This window comes from Carassius gibelio, chromosome B22, assembly GCF_023724105.1.
Source record: "Carassius gibelio isolate Cgi1373 ecotype wild population from Czech Republic chromosome B22, carGib1.2-hapl.c, whole genome shotgun sequence".
Lineage (NCBI taxonomy): Eukaryota > Metazoa > Chordata > Actinopteri > Cypriniformes > Cyprinidae > Carassius > Carassius gibelio.
Genome location: NC_068417.1, coordinates 31,244,463 through 31,271,585, shown reverse-complemented (window position 1 = coordinate 31,271,585; position 27,123 = coordinate 31,244,463). Strand labels below are relative to the sequence as shown.

At 37.3% G+C, this 27,123-nt stretch overlaps 1 protein-coding gene across 1 annotated transcript; it reads left to right on the top strand.

Annotated features, from left to right (window-relative positions):
* The first annotated feature begins 3,901 nt into the window (after positions 1 to 3,901).
* si:dkeyp-34c12.1 (uncharacterized protein LOC570187 homolog) lies at positions 3,902 to 8,903 on the top strand. The gene is made up of 8 exons (XM_052589304.1): positions 3,902 to 4,521; positions 5,073 to 5,181; positions 5,328 to 5,449; positions 5,821 to 5,919; positions 6,033 to 6,229; positions 6,541 to 6,604; positions 6,684 to 6,746; positions 7,865 to 8,903. Exons 1-8 carry the CDS (start codon positions 4,198 to 4,200, stop codon positions 8,576 to 8,578), a joined length of 1,692 nt encoding a protein of 563 aa, XP_052445264.1. The 5' UTR covers positions 3,902 to 4,197; the 3' UTR covers positions 8,579 to 8,903.
* Positions 8,904 to 27,123: the final 18,220 nt, after the last annotated feature.

The following is a 27,123-nucleotide window of genomic DNA, read 5'->3' as shown; positions in this document are numbered from 1 at the left end:
TGTGTATGTGTGTGTGTAGTTGAGGGGGTGTGGGGTTATTGGGGGACACACGCCAGATGCCTTGGGGAGACGCCCTTCAGCTCACCAGCTGGGAGAGGCTAAACTGCCCATCACGCGATGGTTTTCGGCCTTAACGGATTAGAGTGTTTACGGCACACTTCGGCTATCATACGCTCGCCAACACAAAAACAATAGTAATATAAAATAATGCTTTTCTGCTGTTTTTTGTTTCAGGACACAGATTTTACAGTAGACACCAATGTTGTGACACAAAACCATAGCAAAATTGTTCATTGTATAGCGTTTTTTTAAAATGGTCTTAAAGTTCCCATTCGAATCAAAATGGTCAATTCTTATTGGAATTTTATTATAAATTAAATTAATTCATAAATAAATACTTCCCCTTACATTCTTAATAGTAAAGACTACAATAGGGGTTTTCATGGCGATGTCATAACTATTTTGTTAACATTTTTAACCTTTTTTTTTTTACTTAAAGAACATTAAAAATACAAAAATCCGTTTTACCCTCTGAAGAACTTTTTGTGGAATGGATTGTTTCCAAGGACTGTTAAAGGGATACTCCACCCCAAAATGAAAATTGTGTCATTAATCAGTTACCGCCATGTCGTTTCAAATCCGTAAAAGCTTCGTTCATCTTCAGAAAACAATTTAAGATATTTTGGATGAAAAACGTGAAGCTTGAGACTGTCTCTTCTGTGTTAGCGAGGCCACAAGGATGCACTGTTTTCTTTCAAACCAAAGCATAAATACATGTTGAAACAGCACATCCTTATGGCGCGGCTGACACAGAAGAGAGTAGGCAGTCTGAGTGATGTGGAGAGATACCTAGGAGACTGTTGACAATGGAATTGTTGAATAAAGTTGTTATTTTTGTTTTATTCGTGTACAAAAAGTATTCTCATTGCTAACATTATGGTTGAACCACTTATGGCAGATGGAGTATTCTGCAATGCTTTTAATACTTTTCTGGACCTTGACAGTATATTTTACTTGGCAGTCTATGGGACAGTCTTAAGCCTCCTATCTTAAATTGTGAACGAAGCTTTCATGGGTTTGGAACAACATGGGGGTAAGTGATTAATGACTAAATGTTAATTTTGGGGTGGAGTATCCCTTTAATAGTCCTTTTTTTATGGTGAAACTATAAGTTCATCCCTCCAACAACCTGTAATTCACATGAGATTGAAAAATGACAATTCTCATTCGAGAAACTATTTCTTTTGAATATGTCAAAAAAGAACGGCTTATGTATCATGCTGACTTTAAAAATCAAACATTGACATTTATCAATATTAGCATAAACAATAATGACATAGACTGCACAAGAAAAATGTTGTTTGATGTGTTTGATGAATTCGATAGTTTCACGCTCCCAACATTTAACTATGCATGCTAATGAAACACGGCCGTTGCAAACCATGTTTATCCTGCAAACTATATTAAATATAGTCTACGATGCATTTAATTTACCTTGCAAAATTTCATTCATGTTTCTCAAAGATAAGAGCATTTCATGCAAACTGTCCATGTTTGCATCCCTACCAAAATACTGCTGAGTTTGATTTTGAAGACAGCATGAAACAAAACTGTACTGTATCTATTTGCATATAATCAATCTTATTGTGAATGTCAACAACTCACCAGTGCATTTTTTGACCTCGTAATTAGAATGTCACAATGTAACCATGGTGATGTATTCCAGACTTCTCCAATCATTCCGTCCACTTAAACTCGGCCCCTTTACAATCTTCTGCAAGCTCCCGTCCAATCAGCAACTGATGGATATAACCAAATCTCCTCCCTATATTTTCATAATCCATAATCCAATTTTTAAAAGATCTGTTGCTACTTCTGAGACTTCAATATGATAAAGATATGCAAAGCCTTTGTCTTTTCCTCCCTAAAAATTACATGTATTTTACATGTTTGCATTGTTTTAATTCTGCCACATTTGATAAGAATTGACTAGTGACCTACTTTTGGATCACAATCCACCATTTGAGAACCACTGATAATGCTCAGTTTAAACCCAAACTCATTGTTATTGACTAGCATCACAACAAAGACGCAATGGACTGCCTGCGTAATCTCTGCAGGCAACTGTGATGTGATTTCAGTCTCACATTGACCTGTAGGGGTTGAGTAGTCTGTTTACACCAAAAACCTAAGAGAAAACCACATCATCTGCACCTGAGTCTGCATTATACTTCAATACTACATCTATGCTAATGTCAATGCTAAAATGCTAATTTGTTGTTTTGCAAAAACCACTAAACGAACTAACTAAATTGATCAACAAAAATGCATCTTATGCTGTACAGAGGAGCTAAAGAAGTTTGTAATGAATTACCATCTCTGGGACGCGAACATCTGCGCTCCCCTGCTGGAGGACTCGGGTAATGGCGGCTGAGTTTTGGCATAATCTCAGCTGGCAACTGTGAGTAGCGTGTCACCCCTCTCACAGGCGCTGCTGGGGTTCTGTCACACACAGCACTCGCACACCATGACGAAATAACGTTGGTCTCCATCGGACAGAAGAGGGCCACCTGTGGAAAAGAAGTCAAAGTATTATCTATAGGCTGAAATGTCAATGTCTAAAGTGTTTGAACTGGCTGATGTTGGTGATACTGCATCAGGAACTGATTGGATGATATCAAGGAGCCATCAGTTCTTGATGCACTCCCTTCAGCATCGAAAGAGACACCCGCGAGTCTTTTAACTTTTACAGTCCAGTGCATGGATGCCAGTGAACAGCATTAAACTGTAAGTGAGATGATACTGTAATTGTTTGGAACAGTTTATATAGATATTAAAGATGCTGAATGTAATTATCTATCCACTAGCGGGAGCAAACAGAATTTATAGGGCTAATCTGTTTGTTTGTGCGGCTGGATATAGTAATGTTGCTGAATTATTTATTGCTGTGGTTATTTGTCTTACTTGTAGAGTTAAACGCATCATGATATGACACATTATACTGCGCTTTGCTTTTTCAGTTTTGAGTTTTTCTACTGTTTACAATAAAGTTATACTTTACTTTTTTTTATATAAATGATCTCTGCTCTTCATTCGACACCATACTTTTGACTTTAACAGAGAGACGTACAGTCAAGCCAAAAATTATTCGGACACCCAGACATCATTTTTATATATTTTTTATAGTGGGTGCAGGACACTACTGTTTATTATAAGTAAGGATAGCAAAATAAAGTAAACTGTTACATATTATATCCAAAAAGTGTTCATAAAGGTAACTACCAGTCAAATTTATAAAACTTTGGGACCAGATATGATCCAGACACTTTGACCTGACCATGTTTTGATTAAGTGTCTTTTATTTAATTGCTAATGCAACCTTTTTACACCACAGACTGAACAAAATTAAGCATTGCTTGGTAACTGGTTGACCTAAAGTGGTATTATCTATTTGTGTACTTAAATTTAACAGCTGACAGCTTTTAACCTAATTCATTACACACCTTTCTATCAAAGTTATGTGACATTATCAAGATGAATAAGTTCTGACACAGTTTAACGCTGAGTTCTTGTCATATTTTATTACTATTTTCTAAACTATACCGAATAAGCTGTAATTATGTGAGAAATGTTGAAAGTGTCTGAATAAATTTTGGTTTGACTACCATTGTTCTTATTTTTATACATAGTACAATAGCTCCAAGTATTCCAGCACTTACAGATAGCCACACTTAAAATTTCTGAATCTCTCTGCATTAGAGGATAAATTATCTATAAATATAATTGTTCTCATTATTAATGCAATTGGCCATGCCATTTGGTTCGGCATTTTACAATTTAAGAATAGCCTCGATGCGGTCAGTCACAGTTTTTGCCTGAGAAATGGTACAGCGCCCTCTGTCGGTTCACTTCATTCATTGAAGCCGTCTGAGCTGTTAGAGGCCTGTTCAGTAAACATTAAAATTCAAAAAATGTATATAGTTGAGCCTGGGTGGTATATGTAACACAGAGAAAATATATATTATATTGACGAGCAAAAATATGCACTGCATCTGTCATGAGTTTAACAACTTTAATGAGCGCTACAAGTAGCCTGTGCTGCTGTTTATTATCCCAGTGGCCACCAAGAGCCATTAGCACTGATCAGCACATGTAGGAACTCCGCTTCACTCTGCTTGAGCTCACTTTTAAAATCGTATGCAGTTTAAGGGCGTCAAAATTGTAGCATTTCCTTCAAATAACATCAGTTGGTCGGTTAAACAGTTAAAAACACCGGCAGCTCAAATGAGCTCGAAGGCAGGCAGGATTAAACGCGCCAAAAATGTGCGTAATTTGGATTCGCATGATACGCCTTCACTCGCGCAATCAATAATCGACGAGCAGCCAAATATTATATCTGCCGGGCGACAGTTAGACAGGACACCTCCATCTAAAAGTGAAGGAGTAACAACAAGCCCCCCCAGCAAACCAGATGGTTCTCCAGCGTCAGAACAAGGGCTCAAAGATGAGCCATGTGGCCAGGTAAACAAACAAACAAACACAACGATAATATTTTATCAGTGAGACATTCGTGTTTCTCACATGCAAATATCAGTGTGTATGGATATATAGCTGTTAATACACACATTTTCTTTCCTTTATTCCTTTTTTATCATGAGAATATTCTGGCCTGTCCAAAATGTGCTGAATGTTTTGGCCTCATGCGTTTTCCAACATATAAGAAATGGACTGATAGGCTTAATCCACATTATGAGCAAAATTATAAATATTATTTCTGCTCAATGTCATAAGAATAATTAAATAACCCTGAAATTAATATATATATCAATATATAATATATATATATTAGTCAAAAATAAAACTAAACATTTAGTACATAAATATGAAATGAAAGCTAGAATTCTCTCTCGCTTTCTGGTGTAGTTATATAAAATGTATAAATTTGTGCTTCGGATGAAAGTTTGCAATTTATTGAGACCTTTAAATGTCATATATTTAGTAATCACTTCATAAAAGTTCTTAATGAGTCCAAAAAGGTAATAACTAAACATACTAAAAATCTTGTTTTAAAGGAAATAACGAAACCCCTTTCTTGTAATGGATCTAATGAAGTTCTCCAGCATCCTAAAGTTAAAGATGAGAGGAAGTCGGTCAGGAGGTCAAGTTCTACAGCTGCATCGGGTGATTTCATAGACTCACTGTCATATTCACACATCTCTCCATGTTCTTATATTGGATAGTAATGGTACCGCACCACATACGTATACTTACTGTTTCCTATTCAGCATGATTTAATTGCTTTAATATTCACTTTCGTGACTGTCCAGCAAACTCTGGGAATCCCGATCCTGAAATCTTCATCCAGGGAATGCAGGGATACAAATGGACCGACACAGACCTGGAGTTTGTCTATCAAACCAAACGAAAAAAGCGAGTTCAACAGGCACAGGTCAAGGAGTGCATATTTTTGGATGGAATATTAGTGTACTTCGTAGTATACACTGAATGCACTGTTATGCAGTGTTAAACATTTCCAATTGTAGCAATTGCTGTCCAGTTATCATCTCAGAATAATCTCAGCTTATTTGCAATATTATTTTTCCGATTTTTACACCAGATTTGGTTTAAAACCATTGTTTATATGGTTTTGAATTATGAACACATCGAAATTTTGCTATTGCACACGGTATGCATACAAAATATCACATTCTCGTTATTTTCCCATTTATGCTTAAACTGTCCATTGCCATAAACATTTCCTTTTCACCTTGAGAATTAAATTGAACCAAGGGGACGTTTTCATGACAATTTGGTTTACAGCAAGAGTTAAGCGACTTGCAGAAGTCTCTGAAGAGCATGAAACAAATGCGGGACATGGGCTTTGCTGCGCTTGACAAAATACAAACAGAGCTTTCTAAGGTAATACATGATGCTTTTATAATGCATTTTGTCACTTCGTATCCACCGTTTCCATAAAGTGATGTTTGTCAAACACCTGTCTGATCTCAGTATTTGTGGCTCTGCTGTTTGAGGTGGCGTCGTGTGAACGTTTACAGCAAATTTCTAAGGAAATACTTCTGAGGTCCCAGAGCTCTATTCAGCTGGAAGGGCTTGATCTTAAAGCTCTCCTTGCCAAGCTGAATGTTGCTGATGTGCTCTGCACTACTGCTGAGGAGAAGGCAGAGGTCAGCAAACTCAACAAAGAGCTGGAAAAAGCACAAGTATCGAGGTATTAACCAGACAGCTCGCGAAACAATGAAAGAATGGCGTTTCTAGTGGTACTTACCCATGCAAAACTCACTAGCATGATGCTAAAATGTTAGCATGTGGTTGCTGGAGTGCTCTGGGGTGGTTTCCTACCCCAAAGCCTTCTGTGTCCCAACTTGTAGGTCTGTAAAATGTTTGCCAGTTTTATTGTCCACCAGAAGAAAACAGTTTGCTCAGTCGCTAATTAATCAGGTCTTCTCAACATGCTAAAATTGTTGCTGCCTATTAGCAGTTTGTAGATTTTTGATACATCTACATTTATTCTGTTTCTAGAGAAAAGGAGGCGCTACTCATGAAGGACATTGACAGTTTCAAGGAAATTATCAAACAAATCAAGGTAACCGCTAGTTGGAATGTTGGAAATATGTATATTTTAAACATTTCGCACTTAAGATGATCCTTTTTTTTGTGGGAAGGTAAACGTAGATGCGCTGAAAGCAGAAATATCTGCTCTGGAATCCCAGCTGTCCTGTAAAGAGGTTAGTGGATCACTTTTGACTACCGTTTTCTGTGTCCTAGCTGATACTTTTAGTGCTTAGCAGACATGAAGGCCTCTTACGACAATGACAATAACTGTAATGGCAACTGTAATTTTAATACTCATTCTAAATGAGAGGAATTTTAAATGATAACGGAGGAATTCTATCATTGGAAGCACTTAAAGAGCGTTATTTTCCAGCTAATGAGTGATAAAAACATTGACAGCCAATCAAAATCCACCTGACTTTGAAGAGTTTGAGCAGCAGCAGACTATAAAACTGCAGTGCGCTTGTAATAAACAAAACATTATCTGCTGTCTATGAGAACGCTAATAGTTATTGCTCTTGATGTGGACTAGGGCTACACGATTAATCGAATGCGATCAATCGCGATTGTCATGCATATTTAGTCAGTAAAGCCGGGTTCTGTGATTAGCAGTAAATCTCCATCACCTGCTTTCAGGTGGAGCAGCATTTACTACACAGAGCTATAGTTCTCTGATAATCAATGCAAAATCACGTTCATAATCTTAGACTTTAAATAAACATGGAAAAACTGTATTTAATAACATGTATTTACTCCAAATTCATTTCATAACGTTAGTCGAGTGTTTAAAATAAATCTTTCTGTGAGAGGATGTGGCTTCTTAAAATATTTCGGGCGCACAATATTTCATTGTATTTTAAGCAGTGATAAAGGCTATGTCGAATAGCATTTCATTATACAGTAGCTATATACTTAATTATGCTAAAAATTGTTATAATAATAACTCAGGTAATCCATTTAGTTACTGTAGTCTTGTTTTTATTAGTCACGTTGAATCAATGAAAGCAGTTAAATCTTCTGTTTATTCAGCTGCAGCGGACAGCTTTTTTTTCTGTGGGGCATATTTTGATTTTCAGCGCGAGAGCGCCCTCTGGCCTTTGGGTGGACATTTATTACTGATCACAGAACTGTGCTTCACTGAAAGATACGCATGACAATCAAAGCTTCTGCCTAATCACAATTTATTGCCTTTTTGATTTAATTCATTAAATTTTGCAGCCCTAGTGTAAACAGGCCTTTAATTTATACCAACACATTTTTAGTCATTGAAATTTGCTTTTGACTGTTGCAGGAGACACCACAGTCATCTAAACCACGGCAAAAAGGCAAGAGAGCCACCAAACCCTCTACTGCCCCTAAACACCCTTCAGACCCCAAACCTCCCGCCTCTTCTTCTACTCCAAAAACCTCCAAAGTTCCTGCTCCAAAAACCACCAAACCTACTGCCACCCTAAGAGCCCAGACTGCATCCAAACCTCCTGCCTCACCGCCTGTGCTAAAAACCTCTAAAGCTCCTGCTCCAAAACCCTCCGAACATTCTCCTGCTCCAAAACCCTCCAAACTTACTTCTGCTCCTGATGCACCAAAAACCTCCAAACCTACTGCCACCCTGAGAGCCCAGACTGCATCCAAACCATCTGCCTCACCTCCTGCAATAAAAACCTCTAAAGCTCCTACTCAAAATCCCTCCGAACCTTCTCCTGCTCCAAAAACCTCCAAACCTACTTCTACTCCTGATGCACCAAAAACCTCCAAACCTATTGCCACCCTGAGAGCCCAGACTGCGTCCAAACCTCCTGCCTCACCGCCTGTGCTAAAAACCTCCAAAGCTCCTGCTCCAAAACCATCCAAACTTACTTCTGCTCCTGTTGCACCAAAACCCTCCAAACCCACTGCCACCCTAAAAGCCCAGACTGCCTCCAAACCTACCACTGCCCCAGAAGCCCAGGAGGGCGATGTCGGAGGCCTCCGCCGCTCAAAGAGAATTGCTGGTAAGAAAAAGTAGAGGAGAATCAGTAGAAGATCAGTTAATTCCTCCAGCTCATGAAGTTGTTTTCATATGTTCTTACTCTCATTCAGGACAGACCTATTTTTGAAAACGTTTTAATTTGCAATTATGTAATTTACAGTAGACTTTTAGACTTGGAGGGAGTAGTTTGGTGCTCTCTAGTGAATATTTTGAGTTTAGCATTTACGGACACTCGATGGTGGAAATCAGATATAATTCTGTCTAATGGTATAACCATAAAATAATGTTGTATTTTTGTTGTTCCACATGTTAAGAGTGTTTTTTTTTTTCTTAGAAGATGAATAAACATTTTTTTTTCAACCCTTTATAAAGCCATCTGGGTTTTGTGTTGTAGAAGGAACATCTGAGGGTTGTCTTATTCAGTGTTAGGAGTAACTAGTAACACGTAACAAAATTACACAATTTAATTACAAAAAAACAAATTTAACAGGAAAAAAAAATCCCTATGAATAGCCATATTGCAATTCCAAAATCTGTGGAACCGAACAATGAAGGGCCTTATAAATGAATTTACCAAAAGTAAAGTTTAAGACCCAATATCTAAAAGGGCATTAAGATATCTTCCATACTACTTGAGTTACAGGCATGCAAACTTTGGAGAATTTTTTTAAATGTGCCGTTTCACCAGTTTTGAATGGTCATCATTGGCACATAATGCAACAAAGATTGCTAAAGTCAACAGATTTAACCTCCGAACAATTCCAAATTAAAAGCTAAAAAGTGATCGATTTTGTTTTGGCTGCTTTAAAAATGAAATTATTTTAATTGAAGGATTATGAAAGTCTAAAAGTGATCTGTGTTGAGTACTGCCTGCTCAAATTGTTTCAAAATGATTGATCAAAACCATTCCAACACTGGTCATACTGTATTACTTGCAACTCTCACAGAAAAATTTCCATTCTGCTAAAATCGCCAGTGTCTAATTACTAAACAACGTCGTACTGGAAAATACAGCTTAAGGTGGTAATTGTGTTTGGGAACATGCTGATTTTTAGCTGGTCCAAGCTGGTAGACCAACTTGGAAAAAAAAAAAAAAAAAAAAAAAAAATCAGCTGGTCGTACCAGTTCAGAGGGTTCATACTGGTTTTTGGGGCACATGCTTAAACTGAATTTTCCAGTTTGTTTAACTATGTGGACCTCAGACCTTTTCAGCCCAAATAAGATTTGGAAATGTTAACGTTTCAATTAACAATGCTTTTTTTATTTTTCTCTCTCACAAAAGCATGTTCTTGTTGGTTGATCCGCTGTTCTAGGTTGTTTTGAGGGTTGTTGCTCTTCTCTGGCCAACCTTTCTGAAACTTGTACATTTTTACAAAGTTCATCATTCTGAAAAGCATGGTGTGCTCTGATTGGCCAAATATCCAAATAACTCAAGCATGGAAATGTTACACATATCTGGAAACACACAGCGGCGGCAACAATACTACAGCGAGATTAAAAGTTATACCTTTCTTTGCCTAGACATTTTTGGCGGTTTTATGCAAATCTTCCCACACAGTGATGTAGACATGTGGGGATGTGTTTAAATGAGGCGTTTTAGGATGGACAAATCTTTACCTTTATAAGGAATATCTCTTTGGGTTTGAGACTTCAAAGGGTCTTATATTTGCACAAACAGCTTGTAACGCTCAAAAGACAAAGGAAAACTTGAAATCACATCCTATGACCCCTTTAATTACATTTTCTGAATCTGTGGTTGTTTGCGCATTGCTATTTGGTTGCTGCATTTTGGGTGTTTTCTAAAGCCACACCAAAACTACTGACCTCCGCATCTCCCAGTAATAAGACAATCTCTGGTGGTTTCTTGAAGCTGGCTAGGTAATTGCATTCTCTGTGGTTTCTTAGTGGTTGATAATGTTCCAGGTGGTTTCTATGGTGTTTTGGGTGGTTGCCAGGTCATTGCTAATGTATGTGATTGATTAGTTGTTTTGAGTAGTTGTTAGTACAATGCTAATTTCATTCTTGTGGTTGATTACCTCCCAAGATTTTCTTTCTACATTTTATCTTTTCCCATTTTTTATTTTTTTATTTTAGTATAACATTTACAATACCATTCATATATATATATTTGTTTTTTAATTATTTAATGAAGAAACCAATCCTATGTATAGTTAACATTTGAGGTTTAAAACTAAAGGAAAGCACTATAAGTTTTTCAGTTAGTGTTTCCAGCTTGATTATTTTTATATGAAAATACAGCATGCAGTTGCATCAAACAATGTATAAACATCATTCAATGTAAATTGTGATAATTGTTATTAATAATCGCAATTACAGTTTCAAGGGAATTATCGACAATAATAATTTTTGTGATAACCGTGCATCCCTAATGGACACCATGAGACTTTTTTAGCCATTTTAACGTATCCCTTGTAAAAATTGTTAGTCTGAACTCATTTGTCACACAAAGGGTTTTTTAAAAATAGTGATTAGTACTGTATATTGTCTTAGCAAACACTACTAATAATGATTCAAATGTAAACCATTAGTATGCTATGAGACTGCTTTCATCAGGTTTGAGCTCCCCTTGGTTTGTGCTATGAGTCACTCTTCTAAAGTTAGTTTACACACGAACGGTTGGAACATGGAAGGTTTGAAGAGGAAACACATTAACTCTTTGCCGACTCAACCAGAGTCACCCGTTATTGTTGGCTTGGAAAGACCGTGAAAGAGTCCAAATGTGGTTAACGAATCATACGGCAGGGAACAACCTCCCCTGGGCTCACATCAACAGATTTCTGCTGGATCAGTTAAACGCGGTGTTGAAGCCGGGTACACTTTCAAAACAGTTGATTTTGGAAATTTTGTTTAAGATTTCTCCACACTAATGTCTTCCAGACCCTAACTGGTTTCAGACTGTGTTTCGGAGTACAGACATGTTTGTATTCCATCAGTATGTACCAAAACGAGACTTTGCAAACAAAGATGAACAAAGGGTTTGGACAAAATTGTAAATTTTGGGTGAGTTACCCCATTAACATTTATGGATGTACTTTACCTTTCAGAAGTTAGAATGTGAAATAAAACTTCATCTGCTTCTTACAGACAGTCATTAGACAGTCTTTGCATGGCAAACCAAGATAGGATTCTTAAATATTTAAGTGAACGATGCCTGCAAAAGCTGCCCAGCTGTAGCTACAAGCGTTTTCCTGTGTCCAGACTCACCGAAGGCCTTTATACAGGGACGGGACAGTGGGAACACACTGGCATTAAATCACACGTAACGTTAATATAACTGACATGATGTAGCAGTCTTTGCAAGGTATCCTTCTGGCCAACTTCTCAATCAAAAGCAAACTCAGTTGTGACACTGGTGACCTCATAGTTGAGGTGGAAAGATTTAGTTCTCTTGCTTTTACGAGCACAGCCATCTGCTATTCTTTCTCTGATTTCATTAATGGAACATTGAGATAGACCCGGTTAAAAGGTGAATTCCTGGTCTTTGCACGCGACAAGTGTAGCCCAGGGTTTATGACCGGTCTTGAGTGTCAATCTGGGGCTTACTCTAATAAAATAAAGCTCCCCATAATAAATCAACCACATAAAAATTCACTCCTTGTCCCTCAGGATATGGAATGTACACTTCTTTAAAAATGTTAAGCTTTTTTTTTTTTTTTTTTTTTTTTTTTTAAAGCAGTATGTAATTTTTGAGGCATGTTAGCAATATGCTAAATAATGCTAAAACGTGTTAGCAATATGCTAATCATGTTAAAACATGTTAGAAGCATGCTAGCAACATGTTAAATCTTATTAGCAATGTTGCTAGCAATATACTATCAACCTCTCTATCTAAACATTAAAACAAGCTTTTACAACTGCTTCAAACTTTCAGGCTAGGCTCTCTGAAGCAACCTTCAAAATAAAGTTTTTTTGTTTTTTTGTCTATATGGTGTTACTTAAGTAAATTTAAATAAACTTGCTTAATATATCATTTTGAATATCCAAGTTTTAAATCAATCTAATAGTGATGTTACTGTTTTATATCGTTGTATTGCTAGATTTAAGCTGCATGAAGGTGGTAAATATATCACTGCCGTGAATGTGACTTATCTGTTGTGCTTTTCCCCAGGTCTCTTTGTTTAAATCTATGCTTAACCTCATAAAATGTTATTAGAATATTTCTCTAACATCTTTCCTGAAATACTGCAACCAAGGCTTCGCCACAGCTGTAGTTCTCGGTTGGTACGTCGTAGTCATTTATATAAAATACAAGTTCAAGCTTAGTTTGTTTTTGTCATTCCAGGCATACGGTACAAGTAGGGTGGGTAATAATAAACTGTTGTTTTGGCAGTAGCGACAAGACAGACAGCCAAAACCTTGCTTTTTTTTTTTTTTTTTTTTGGTAGTCGGTAGCTTAATGTGTAAATGATTCTGTCAAATACCTCAAAGGCGAGCAGACACGGTGCAAGGAATTGTGAGAAAGATAGGATTTACGGTTTGCTCTCGATTTTTGCCTTGTACGTTACTTGGACCGGTGGGTTTCACGTTATCCTTGTACTAAACCTGAGGAATATCAGACCAAACAAATACGTTCTTGAGACCTGGCCAGCACTGGGCTCAGTGAGCTGAAGGACCTTATGTTTGCTTTTTATTCGTGTAATTTTAGCTTATAGTGAGTTGAACCTGGAACATATTTAGCTCAATGACAAAGAGAAATAAATGGAGGAATGGTGTGATTGCGAACAACCACGCACTTTCATATCTTTAACGGTCTGTTTTTGTCTGCAACAGTACTCCATTTATCAGGCCGAGCTAGTTCAGGATGCTGTTAGCATGCTAGGACCTCATGAAAGCCTATTATTATGATGATAAATGCATTGAGCTGGAAGCCACATATGTTGGTGTAAGAGATTAGCTTCTGTTTTCCTAGTATTAGCGGTGAGTCCACAGACAAGGTCAGCGCAGGAGATTGTAGGCCCTCAGAAAGCCGGGTGTCGTCCTGTCCAATGGATACCACCGATCTCATTTAAAACCCATTGCGCCATTAAAACTAACTCCTTTAATTATGGAGGCGACTAGCTCAGGGTCAGTCTTTTGATTAATCAGCTTTGGACTGTGATTTACTTCCAGCCCAAATAAAGCATGTTCCTTTGTTTTGGCTAGCAAGACAGATAGGTGCTTGTATTAGAACAACTCCAACTTTGATCTCACACACACACACACTGATCCTTTAATTGTAGTCATTGCGTTCAAGGATTTCAAATTTACACGTTAGATATCCAAACCAGTTATCCAACCCCATTGTAGCCACTAGAGGTCAGTGTGGCGCCAGATGGCACCTGTGTAAGCTTCTGATAAACCAGCCAAGGTATAGCTTGGTAGTGTTTCCCTGTTAGCACCAGGTAGCAAAAGCATTTTTCGGAATCCATGTATTTAGAGTAAGTATGTTTTTGGTAAGCAATATGTATTGTGTTTGTGTTATATTAGTAGACATTTTACCCTTTTTTTGGAGGTGCATATTGTCCCTGTCTTCCATTTTACCATTGTGCCATTTGTTTTTAAGATCTTAAACATGTGAAACAGACCTGTCTTCTGCCTGAAGTTCAGTGTAGCTATGGGTTTTGAACTGTGGCTGAGTTAATAATAGCATATTAGCATGCTACGCTAATTCTGCCATATCAGTGGGGTTTTAGATGTGGTTTTTGGTTAAATGCCTGAAATAAGGTCTGTGGTCTCAAAAAACATTCCCGTTTTATTCTACGCCATATAATACATCAGTAATACCCCAATCATAATTTATTTTTTTAAAACTTTTGCTTGTCTTGAAAAAGGCGGTTGCTAAAAGACTAAATGGGACTATAGAGGTGACATTTGTTTCTACAGAAGATATTAAATGGCTAGTCACTACTCCACTTTTACACCCTGTGTTTATAATTGCACTTTATATTTCTGCTGACTGTATTTATGCTTCAGAATTAATAAAAATTGTTCATTTAATATCTTAATAGACAAAATGCATAAGATTCATGAAACTTTGTAGGTCACAGAGCTTATTTTCTGCAATAATTCAAAATAAAGTGAAATAAAGTGGCTTTTTGTTGAGGGAACCAGAGTAATTCGAAATTCTGGGTTGGCCTAAAAACACAAAGATTACTGAAAAGGGGTGCAACCAAGAATCAAAAATCCATGTCAGTTGAAAAAAGGTGAAGCACTTTTTGATTCATTCTCAACTGAATCAAACAAACACGTTTGTACAAGTCTACAAAGAAATCTCCAAGAAAGAGTGTTTAAGCATCATTAACATAAAAAAACAAATCATTTATAATTTTTTCACTCCATTTTGGAGTTTGCATGTTCGCTTAGTTAACTTAAAAGATGAATTTAAATCTGTGCCATCATTAAAGATGTCAGATTTGCCAATGCCCTAGCAGAGACAGTCCCTTCAGCCCAGTAATACCACTGCGAAACCCTGCCAGTCTCCCCATGTACTGGTTTGGTTTGGAGACGATCTATGGTCATCTCCCGAAGCCAAGAAAAATCTCATAAAAGCGTATTAGCGGGACGAAGGGGCTTAACTTCAGAATGTGGCGGCAGTCGCGTGAAGTCTGGCCAGGCGGCGTGAAGCATACATAGCTGGTTCTATGAGTAACCAAAGTGCGAAACCAGCCACGCAGATGCCCCTGCCAGCCCGAATACAATCCCAGAAACGAAAGCCCTGGTTTTGAGAAGCTGTCTGACAGCGTTATTTGATGGTCTTCTAAAGTCTCCTCCAAAATCTAAGCAATATTCCCCTGGAATTGAATTCTGATGGTTTCAGTCTAGCCAGACACTGCTGGTGTTGCATTGAGGCAGCGTTAAAAGAGTAGTTTACCTCAAAAATGAAACCCTTTCACTGATGAAACAATATTTAGAAGAATGCTGGTAATTAAACGGTTTCCTCACATAAAAGGATTGAACGATTGAGACTTAAATATATGGTGCAAAAGTTGCTTGGACCACTTTTACTCTTGAATGATGAATTTTGAAATCCAAAAAAATAAAAGCTTCTTTTGTGTTCCACCGAGAAAAAAAAACCCATTGCTACAGGTTTGGAACAACTTGAGGGCGGGTATAAAAACCGAAAGTTAACTTATCTCTTTAAATCCAGGCTAGTCCACCGATGAAAAACATTCTTCTGATTGCTGCTCATGAGCGAGTTTTATTTTTGCTTTAAATCAAAATAGGCATTTATAGAGGAGATTGTAAGCTTGCAGGACATTTATTACTCCAGTATTTATATGGCGGGAAACAAGCCTACTGATATGTCAACAGAAAGATCTGCCTTTTCAAGATAAGCTCTGTTTTTAGGCTGAGGGAGTTTCGAAGCTAGCACTCCGGCTAACACATTTATGATGACACACTCCATAGAGAACAGGTGAAATAATGTTCTTCACCATTACACATCATTCGATTTTATTTGTAATATTTACTGAATGCACTGTGGTAATATGGTACAACAGTTTAAGTGATATCATTATTTACTTAAAGGAACAGTACACCCATAAATAAACTTTTTCACATCTTTTACTTTGGGGTTGATTATCAGCTTTGGTATGCCTTCCGAAAACTTACATGGATCACTCATGGTGCTTTTTTTGTTGGAAAAGACCAGCACGAAAATTCCCCCAAACGTCTCATTGCGGGTTTTGCTAAAGAAAGAAAATATTGCAGAATTGGAACAACCTAAGGGTGAGTACAATAAGCCTTTTTGAGTGAATTATCCATTTAAATTGTAAGTAAATCATGTTCATCTATGCTTGTGAATTGGCTTGCTTGCATATAAGGCCTCAAAGTGAGGCAGCAGGAAAGGCCTGAAGTCATTTGTTTTACTATGCCTTGAGGAATGCTTTCAGGAAGAGAGTGCTTTTAGGAGGAAGGGGGGAACAGGAGTGTTGAATGAAGTCTCGAATGTGCACTGGCAACAATTTGTAGGCAAGGCAGTAGAATAAAGCATTTGAGACTAAACATTTGGACAGTGTCTAAGTACACACTCTGTTCAGCGAAGGAAGAGGGTGACGGGGGTCACTGGTCCAGCTGAGGAACTCGGAGACCCTGCATTCTTCAGATCCTTAGCCTGAAAATTCATGAGGTGCATTTTGTTGTGTTGTGGATTATTTGCTTCCCAGTTACTCTGGGAAAACGTATCGTAACATACCAGGCACGGAAACCTGCTATCAGACTAAACATTCAAGCGCTTGGCCTTTTAAGAGGTACACAAACTAGTTTGAATTGAACATTGTTCCTCAGTGGCTATTGGATCATGAACACTCAATAAGCATCATCTGCAAACCCTGCAGTCTTTATCACCCTAGTATCAGATGTAAACTGAGGACTTGCTTACAATATTTGTGGTCAACTACATTGGCCAACACTGCACTGGTGGTCCTGAGTTGAGCTCCCATGATGCATTGGGTTTTGGAAGTCTAAAGAGCCAGTAGTTCTCCTTTTTTACATTTCAACTGGAACCACTAGCTTATTAGTTTAACTAAGCTGCACTTATTAACCTTTAGCTTATGTTTGGCTGGCTTGTATTCGTCCCAATAAGACCTGTGGCTTTTGCACATTATACTGACCCCTAATGGCCTGGATGATTGGTCATTACTGCCTTACTTTCCTTGTTTTATTGTTGTATGTGAACTCTTATGAACCGCACAGAGGAAATTGATCAAATTTGGCACCCTGATTGTAGTGGTTTTGAATAGTTATCTGACCAACTTTGGGATAGTACCAACCCTATAGCACCACCACCAGTTATCACCAAAAATCAATCACCCTTTGTCTTAGAAACAAAACTCTTAGACTCTCCTCATGCTGATTACATTCAATATCTTACGTTTAAGTCCTGACCTGAATAAGATATTTCACATAAAGGATTGTTTACTGTACATATAGTCCACAAGAGAAAATAATAGTTGAATTTCTAAAGATGACTTGAAAACTTTTGAACAGCATGGAGAACGTTTTTTTTTTTTTTGTCTTCTGGAGCATCAGTGACCGTTTGAACCTCCTGAAATAACTGCATACGAGTCCCTCAGCTGTCCTCAGTGTGAAAAGATGGATCTCGAAATAATTCAGTCATTGTTGGAAAGGGTTCGAATACACAAAAATGCTGGAAAACCAAAGGATTTGTGGGACCTGAAGGGTTTTTCTGAAGAACAGCGTGCAGTTTAATTGTTCAGGACAAACAAGGGACTCGTGAACAACTATCACTAAAAAAAAATCAAAAACAGCTGTAGACCATTCAGATAACAACACACTATTAAGAATCAAGGGGATGTAAACTTCTGAACGGGGCCTTTTTCAGAAATTCAACTCTTATTTTCCAATTGACATTTTGCAGGTTCTGAAAGGGGGGATGTAAACTTTTGACCTCAACTGTATATTAAATATATTTTATATATAATGTTTACTAAAATATACAAATAATAAAAATGGACTTGTTGAAAATACAGCCTCACAGATCCAACAATGTAATTTTAGCTGAACTGTAAAGGCTATCCTCTGTGGTCTCCAGGAGGAAATGCTTCAGAATCACAGTATACGAAGCATGTGATGAATTAGTTTTGTTTTTTTTCTCAATGCAACACGTTTATCCTGGCAGATTGAATGGGACAGAGTGTGTGTTCCCTCAGACAGCCTCGACTATGAGATCACACACACACACACACACTGTAAGCGAAAGCAGACGCTCACAGACAGTGTCAAACGCATTTTATTTCGAGCTCCCCTTTAAGACTTTGTAATAGCCCCCTGATTTTTCTGAAATGATTAATGCTCGCTCTTTCAATCTAGCTGTGAACGATGTAAACACTGTTTGATTTTTTTTCTAAATCAGCCAAACATATCAAACGAGGAATTACAGTAAGTTTCCGATCGAAGCTGAATGGCTTTGGGTGGTTAGGTTCAGATTTTAGACAGCTGGAATAAAGAGGGTCACAATCCGGACAAATCAAAGCTCCAGCCACATGAAAGTACTTGCGAGGATCTTTGGTGGGCTTTCCAGACATGTCGTAGTCTGTCACGGATGCAAATATTCCCTCGCCTCGATCAGTTTGCTATAATGCTAGCGCTTAACGCTTCAGTCTGTCGCTTTCTGGTTTGTTTTTGAATACCGAGGCTATGAGTGTCTCAGACAGCTCCACAAATATTCCAAACACATATTGGACAAATCCTCACACAGCCGCGTGCCAGTATACACACCGTGCGGCTCCTTACTATCTGTCAACCCTGGCAGGAGCGCTGCACTGCAGGCTGGGAGATTTACGATAATCAAAGCTCGTCTGGGATGGAGAAGGCTCCCGATGATGGAAGACGACGAGTCCCTGGGTAGAGCTTCCTAGGCAGAAGCTAGCATCATCCGTTTTCCCTTCACAATTTCTCAGCCAGCTTCAGATGAATATGGATTCATTCACACGATGGTGATCATATGTTTACAGTGTTTAATTGTCAGTGTGACAGACTGATTCCATGTTAGTTTCACACAGACATTAATTTGGATTTTGCCACGCTGTTTATAGAATTGAAAAGATTAGCATTGTTTAAACGACAGCTTTGCCAAATGAGTTTTTTCTTAAAGGAGAAGTTGGTCAGTTTCTTGTTCATTAAACAATTCAGTCTACACTTTTAAAAATAAAAGTTTTGGCATTGATGGATAAACCACTTTGGGTTCCCCAAAGTAGATGTGGGTGATACTGCAAAATTTGTTATCGATCCGATACCAAATACATATAGGGTCAGTATCACCGATACCGATACCAATACGATACTTTTTACTTAAAAAAAAAAAAAAAAAAAAAAAACTTGTAGGGGAGTAACTTGTGTTGGGGAGTGCAGTAGGTCTGTCATTATTTCTGAGGTGGATGAATGATCAATTATTTAGGCAATATTTTTTTATCAATGTATTTAAGTCCACAAACTTATTAGTTATTAGGCACTGTAGAATTAATTCTTTACAGCCTTTAAAAAATATAAAAATAAATAAAGAACAAAAAAAATCTCTCCCTTTTTTTCTGGTTTTAAAAGCAAATGAAATAAAGTGCACACAATTATTACTGAAAAACAAACAAAGAACAAATATACCTGTGCAATTACATTCCCTGAGCCCCCCTTCTGGACTTCAATGTGCTATCAGCTTCGCTCAGTTCGCTGCTCCTCGGCGCGTTGTGTCAGTGAGTCACGTGACGACACAACAACGAATCACAGCAGAGCAGCAGGAGGGGGAGGAGTAGCAAAGTGGGCCAGGATTTGAAAGCAGCGTTTGCTCAGGATTGTAGAGGTAGAAGACACAAGCAAAGTATAATGAACGTAGATGAGAGATATTTAAATTAAAATATCGATTCAATTAAAATTGTATCGATCCGATACCAATACCAGTGTTGGCATCGATACTATCGATATTTAAATCGATCCGACCACCCCTACCCCAAAGCCTCTCAGTAAACGGTTCTTAAAATATGTTTTATTAAAAGAACATTTTAAACATCTAAAGAAACTTTTTTTTACACTATAAAGAAAAATCTGTTATTTTTAACAAGGAAATATTAAAACCCCATGAAATGAATATCATATTAGTTATTACATACATTATCTTATTTTGTCATACAATTGGCAGGTGGCACTGTTACCAAATTTAGCATGTACCCTCAGATTATGGTGCCTATATACTGTAGTTTTGCAGTAGTGACCACTGTAATGATCGTCTTAAATCACTTAATTATTTTATATCTTATTATTATGCATTTATTTTAATAAATGTACACTTCATAATTTTTAGATTTTTAAAGTGTTTTTATTAGCATGTTTTTGATAGTTGCTTGCACCAATAAGTCACAAGAGACCACCCCCGATTCTCTTTAATAATCGAGTCTCTAGACACGGCTTGGGTATGTCTGCAGGATTTCTCTCGCCCGTTTTATCACTTGCCAGCCAAAAATCCCAAGTTTGATTTCTAACAGCACTCCTCTTCTCAACAGCACACGGTTTCTGAAGCCTCTTTCATGTTTTGGACTCAAACGCAAACAGTCCCAGAAAGTGTGTGTGTGTGTCATGTCTTGCTTCAGCGATCCCTTTTCACCCGCCATCTCTCGGTTTCTCTCCTACATAAACACAATCACACTTTCACGGCCACGAAATGATCATTAGTGTTCTAATTTCCATAGCTTGTGTAAACGTACATCATCACACTGAGACCGAGACGGATGGTATTTGTTCAGATGGAGTCGGGCAGTGATACCGAGCCGAAAGAGCTTGAAGTTTTGGGCCGGAGTTCAGAACTCGGCACTACATGGCAATATGACAAGACTTTGGTTCGGTATCAAAGCAACATCTGTTAGGACCATTAAACGCTCGCATTTACTGAACAGGCTAATACTTAACAGAGGTTTACAAACTGACGTGTATAAAAACACACAACCTTGTCCGGCGTCAGTAGGCCTATTTGTCCAATTCAAACAGAGCTTGTTTGTGCAATCGATAGTGGAATAATTGCGCACAGTTTTTGTTAGTCAGCTGCGACGGCATGCAGTTGTTGTTTTTATTTCTTTTTTTTTATCGAGGAGGAAATGTTAGGCTTGTGTTTATGTTTGAAATTGTCTGCAAATGTCGTGAGAATAAGGATTCTGCCCGTGGTTCGTAAAAAACGCTGAACCCTAAAAGAAATAAACGTTTCGCATCTCGGCAATATCCAGATGAGGAAAGAAAATACTTATCAATCTTTGAGAAGTCGTTGCCAGTTGAAATTCACCATCAATTTGAGCATAACCTCATGTTAAGAGTCCTAGCCTTGGCTAAACGTCTTTAAACAGTCAGTTCCTGTGATTATGAGCAAATGAGCTGAGTCAAGGCCAATGGGTATGTAACGGAGCGCTTATGTTCCAGAAAATCCAGTGTTTTGGGTGATCGCTACAGGTGTTGGTAGATGGTCAAATCTCCACCCTACCTTTCTCGAATAAAAGTCTCTTTTTTTAATTCTACTTCATCCAGATGGAGTTTGTTTTCATTTCCACCCACGATAAATTCTTTTCGCAAAGGGGACGTGTTAAAAAGCATGCATCGCAGAGGTTTACAGGTCCGTGGCGTCATAGATATTTTGACCTTTGATATTGTAGTTTCGGTTGATTTGGTCTGTTGAAAGTTTCCAGATGGGCCTGATGTTTTAGGTGTGCTTACAGGGTCATTTGCAAGCTACAGGCTGATTAAAGAGCTGCGGCTGTAGCTTATGTTCAGCGCTGGAAAACGCCATCCTTGCTGATGGCTTATTGATGAGGTAAAGCTCAAGTTACTTAAAGGTGAAGTTTTGAATTTTTCTGCCTCTAGCAGCAGCAATTTTATTTTATTTTATTTTATTTATTAAGGACCAAAGAGAATAGACTGAATAGAACATTTAAGGTTTAATAATATACAACCCCAATTCCAGAGAAGATCGGATGTTTAGTAAAATGCAATGACATGAATCTGTGATTGGTTAATGCTCTTTAACTTTTATTTAATTGACAAAAAGTACAAAGAAAAGATTTCCAAAGTTTTCACTGACCAACGTAAATGTATTTTGTAAACAGGAAACAAATTTGTTTTTTGACTACTGCAACACACTCCAAAAAAGTTGGGACAAGAGGCAAAATAAAAGTGAAAAGGTTATAGAATATCCACGTTAAACTCTTTTTAAAAAGTAAGGAGGTGAATTGGTTATAGGTCAAGGCATCATGTTTGGTTGTAAAAGGAGCATCTCAGTCTTTACAAGCAAAGCTGGATCATGGCTCATCACTTGTGCCAAATTTCATGAGAGAAGTGTCAAACTAATAAAACAATCACAATTTGCAATGCAAAATTGCAAAGAATTTAGTTCTTTTACCAACTACCATCCATAATATTGTGAAAAATTCTGGGAATCCAGAGAAATTACAGTACATGTAGGGCAAGGCAGGAAACCTCAGTTGAATTTGCTTGACTTTTGAGCCCTCAGATGGCATTGCATAAGATACCGTCATGCTGCGGTGTTAACTATAGCCTTATGGGCTCAGGAGTACTTCAGAAAACCACTGTCATTTACCACAGTGCTGCTGCATCAAGAAATGCAACTTGAAACTCTGTTACTTGAGGAGAAAGCTATACTGTACATCAGATCTATGCAGCAATGCTGCCGGGTTCTCTGGCCAGATAGTCAGATAATCAAAAAATAAAAATCAAAACTAAGAAAATGTGTGCTGTAGTTAGATGACTCCACATTTCAACTTGTTTCTGGGAAAAAATGGATTTTGAGTTCTCACTCCCAAAGACCAAATGGACCATCCAAACTTCCATTAGCGACAGAAGCTAAAGCTAACGTCTGTCATGGTATGGGGTTGCATTGGTGGAAACGTAATGGGTGACTGCCATACAGTATTTGTGAAGGTACCATTGACATGGAGGCACATATTGGGATTGTACAGAGAAATATACTGCCATCAAGGTGATGTCTTTCATGGCTCCAAGGTTATTAGATCAAGACTATGTCAGCTCTTATTCTGCATGTGCTACAACAGCGTGGTTTAGTAGACAGAGTGAATGTGTTCGACTGGCCTGCAGATCTGTTTCCTATTGAAAATGTATGACTCATCATGAAAAGGAGAATCAGACAAGTCTGCTGAGCATCTGAAGTCTTATATCAAGCGAGATTGGACAAAAACTATGCTTGCAGGACTTTAACAATTAATATCCTTGATTCCTAAAGAACTAAACATTGTAGTTAAAAGGACCGTTGATGTGACACAGTGTTAAACATGCCTCTGTCCCAGCTTTTTTGGAGTGTCTTCCAGCCATTGAAATCAAAATTAGTTCATATTTACAAAAGACATTTTTGTTGGTCAGTGAAAACTCTGGAAATCTTTTCTTTGTACTTTTGTCAATTAAATAAAAGTTAAAGAGCATGCACAAATCACATTCTTGATTTTACTGCATTTTACAAAATGTCCCAACTTCTCTGGAATTGGGGTTATAATAAAATATAATATAATATAATATAATATAATATAATATAATATAATATAAAAGTTTGGGGTTTGTGAGTTGTTTTGATGTTTTTAATGTTTTGTCCATGTGTTTTTATCTCTTATGCATCTATTTGATCCAATATATGTATTATTTCATGTTATTTAAAAATGTAAATGATTAATTGTCAATAATTACATTTATTACAATTTAAAACAACTGTTTAATATTTTAATATATGTTCAAATGTAACTTATTCCTCTAATATGCTAATTTGTTCTCAAGAAATTTCGTATAAAATACGTGCTGCTTCATATTTTTGTGCAGACCTTGATACTTTTTTTTTAGGATTCATTGATTAATAAAAAAAAGTGTATATACACACTTTTGAAATACAAAAATGAAGTAAATCTAAATTTTATGCATCCTTGCTGAATATAACTATTAAAAGAAAAAAACTCAAATTTTTGTACTGTAATATATAATATAATAGATGAAAAATTGTGCGGTTTAATATTTTTGTGCGAATTGTGACAATTTCTTTGATGAGTAGAAAAACAACAACAACAACATTTATTGGAAATCAAATGCAATATAAGAAAACAACCACAACTGTGCTTATTCAGGACCTCCATCATCCTTCGGCAAATTGAAATCTTTTTCTGTAAGGGTTTTGGCTGAAGCACTTGTAGTTCAGAACCTGTTGTATTCAGAAATGTTGTGGCTGTGCTTGTTCATTACCATAGACACATGCTTAGGAAAAAAAACAACAGAACTGGAAAGTGAAGATGATCATTCTTCCCGCCTTAAAAGTGACTGTCTGTATCTGTTGGTCCAAATGATTTTTAGGACATTTGGCCAGACAGCCACAAAAATGACCAGACAGTGACTCAGAGACTGTTGACCTCATGGGGTTCTGGAGCAAACACCTCCAAATATTCTTTTGATTTAAACGAACAAGAGGCTCCAGTCAAAATAACCCCACGCCGCTACAGCTTCCAGACCACAGCGAAATAAGATACGAGCTACATGTCCTAGCCAAACAAATAAGAGGCATTTAATAGAGAAAAGTCCTGACAGATACCATGGTAGTCTGGCATAAATACCGTAATTATCACATGAAGGCAATGTTCCTGATATTTGCCATGAATTATTTCCTAAGCACACAAATCAGAGGAACTAATATATTGTCCAAGCAGTGCTCTGAAGTACAGATTTTACCTTCAGGCTTGTGAATCATTCAAAGCTAATGGCTATAATAAGATTATCTTATGCTTATAATCTATATAAAATAGGTGTCAAATAATATGAATTAATCTGAAGTTATTGAGTTGGCTTGTGCAAAGTATATCATATAAGTATAAGTGGATTTTCTACGGTTTTCCACTGTCTCAAACTACAGGTCTATGAGCTTAGTTTCATGCAACTCCTTATTTTATGTTGTTGTATTTTTTTTATTTATTATGTATTTAATTATTTTTTATGTGTAGGATTTTGTTTTTGTTCTGTAGATTTATCTTCTGTTGTGTTTTGTTCTTTGTTATGTTTAATGTTGTGTTTTCTGTTATGTTTTTTTTTTGTATTTTTTTTGTCTTTTGTTCTTTCTTTTTTTGCTGTTTTATTTCTCTGTTTGTTTTGTTGCTTTTAGACAAGTCATAGTGTTTCGTCTTTGTTTTGTTGTGTTTTGTGTTCTGTGTTTTTGTTGTGTTTTGTTTAATTTCATGTTTTTCTGTTTTGTTTGCTTTGTTTTGTAGTTTCTTTGTGTGTGTACGCACTTTGTTTGTTCTGTTCTGTTTTTTTGTTGTAAGACATATGGACTACTTTAAAGATAAAATTATGGTGCTTGCCAGTACAAAATTTGGATTCACTTTCACAGACTTTCACAAAAATTGCAGCATGAACATTCTGCTAAATATCTCTTTTTATGTACCACACAGACACACACACAATAAAGTACATGTCTGAAATTACATGAGGGTGAGTTTTGAGATTTTGGAGTGAACTGTTCCTTTAAGAAAAGAGCTTATTCGTGCCTGAGGGAGTTTCTGAGCATATTAACAGATGCTGTTGTTTTTTACACATCTTTACACACTGATGATTAATAGTTGAATCCTCAAATCAAATAACTAAGCTTTGATCAAGCACATCGGACTGACCTCTTGACTGCATCTTTGTCCTTGTATATCTCCCTTCCTCGTCTTCTCCTGTCAGCTGACCTGAATGATGCTGCCCTAAACTCTCGTAACACCATCTGTGTTGACTTTCTGCCATTAAACTGCCACTCCATCTCAAATAGAAATGCCCAAAGGGGAGTACATTTTGGTAATAGAATCATCTCGACCCCATACATTCACCACAAGCCACAGGCGAGATGCAGGTTTGGTTGTATTTCTTCGGTTGGGTGCAGCAGAGCGTCTTCCAGATGCATTTTCATTTCTTCTTCCCTTCATCGTATACAGCTGACATATGCCTGCACTCCCGCTGCCCTTGTCTGCTTTTATCATTAACTTAACAACTTGAAGGGCCCGCAGGTGCTACAACGAAACCTCAAATGTTTCTTCTTGAGTGAAAATGTCTTCTGTTTCCCAAACTTCCAAACCTTGATGAAACAAACTCCTGGAACGTTGACATTTATTCTACTACGAGTCATGTTTTGGAACCGATATGTACAACAGAAAACCTACAGAAAGCTATAATGTTTCCGGTGGGTGAATGTGGAGGTAAACTGGTCTGTTGAAATGATTGTGTGACCTTATAAAGATATCAAGACTGTCCTCTAGAGCCTCTGAAAACATGCTAAAAAAATATGTGAAGACAAATATGCGCTCATAAATAGGCTTTGCTTCAAAACCTGGTGAGCTATCTGTGTAGGGACTATTTTAAGGCTTCATATGTGTGCATTTTAAAGTTATAGCATTATGCTAAATTCTTAAGATACCTTTTTTTCGGCCACATTTGAAGAACACACTTCGCTGAGCTCGGTGAAGAACTCCAGCCAAGATGGTGGACAAAGCTAAATGTCCATTATTCATATATTCAGTTTATGTAATGGCTCACTGGAATTGTGCTTCTTAGAGTGTCATTGCTTCACATCAATGTTTGTATTGTCGTGATTCATTGCTCACTGGTTCACGTCTTATAATGCTTATATGACTTTTTTTTTAATTGCTATGGGAAAAATGAATGGAAAATCTACGGGGGGCGGGTAGTAATGTACTCTATTACGGTGTATTGTTTGTACTCGGAAATCGGAAATTGCGTTTTACTAGTAAATAGTAATAAAGCAACAACTTTAGATCCAAAATGGCAGCTCAGCACATCAACGTTAGTGAAACAGTTGTAATACATTGTTTATAAGCGCTTCTGTTTGTATTTTATAAATGTTGATAAATAGCGCTGATGTGTACAGTATAAATAAGGGGTAAATAAAGGGTCAACCAAGCTTTAACGGCAAGGAAAGCCCCTTATACTTACGAGTAGCCATGTATGATGTTTTTTGGAGGTTATAGTAAATTAAATAATGATCATGTGACTTTTACTTACTCCAGGTGACGTGTAAATGTTTCCACTGCAATTGC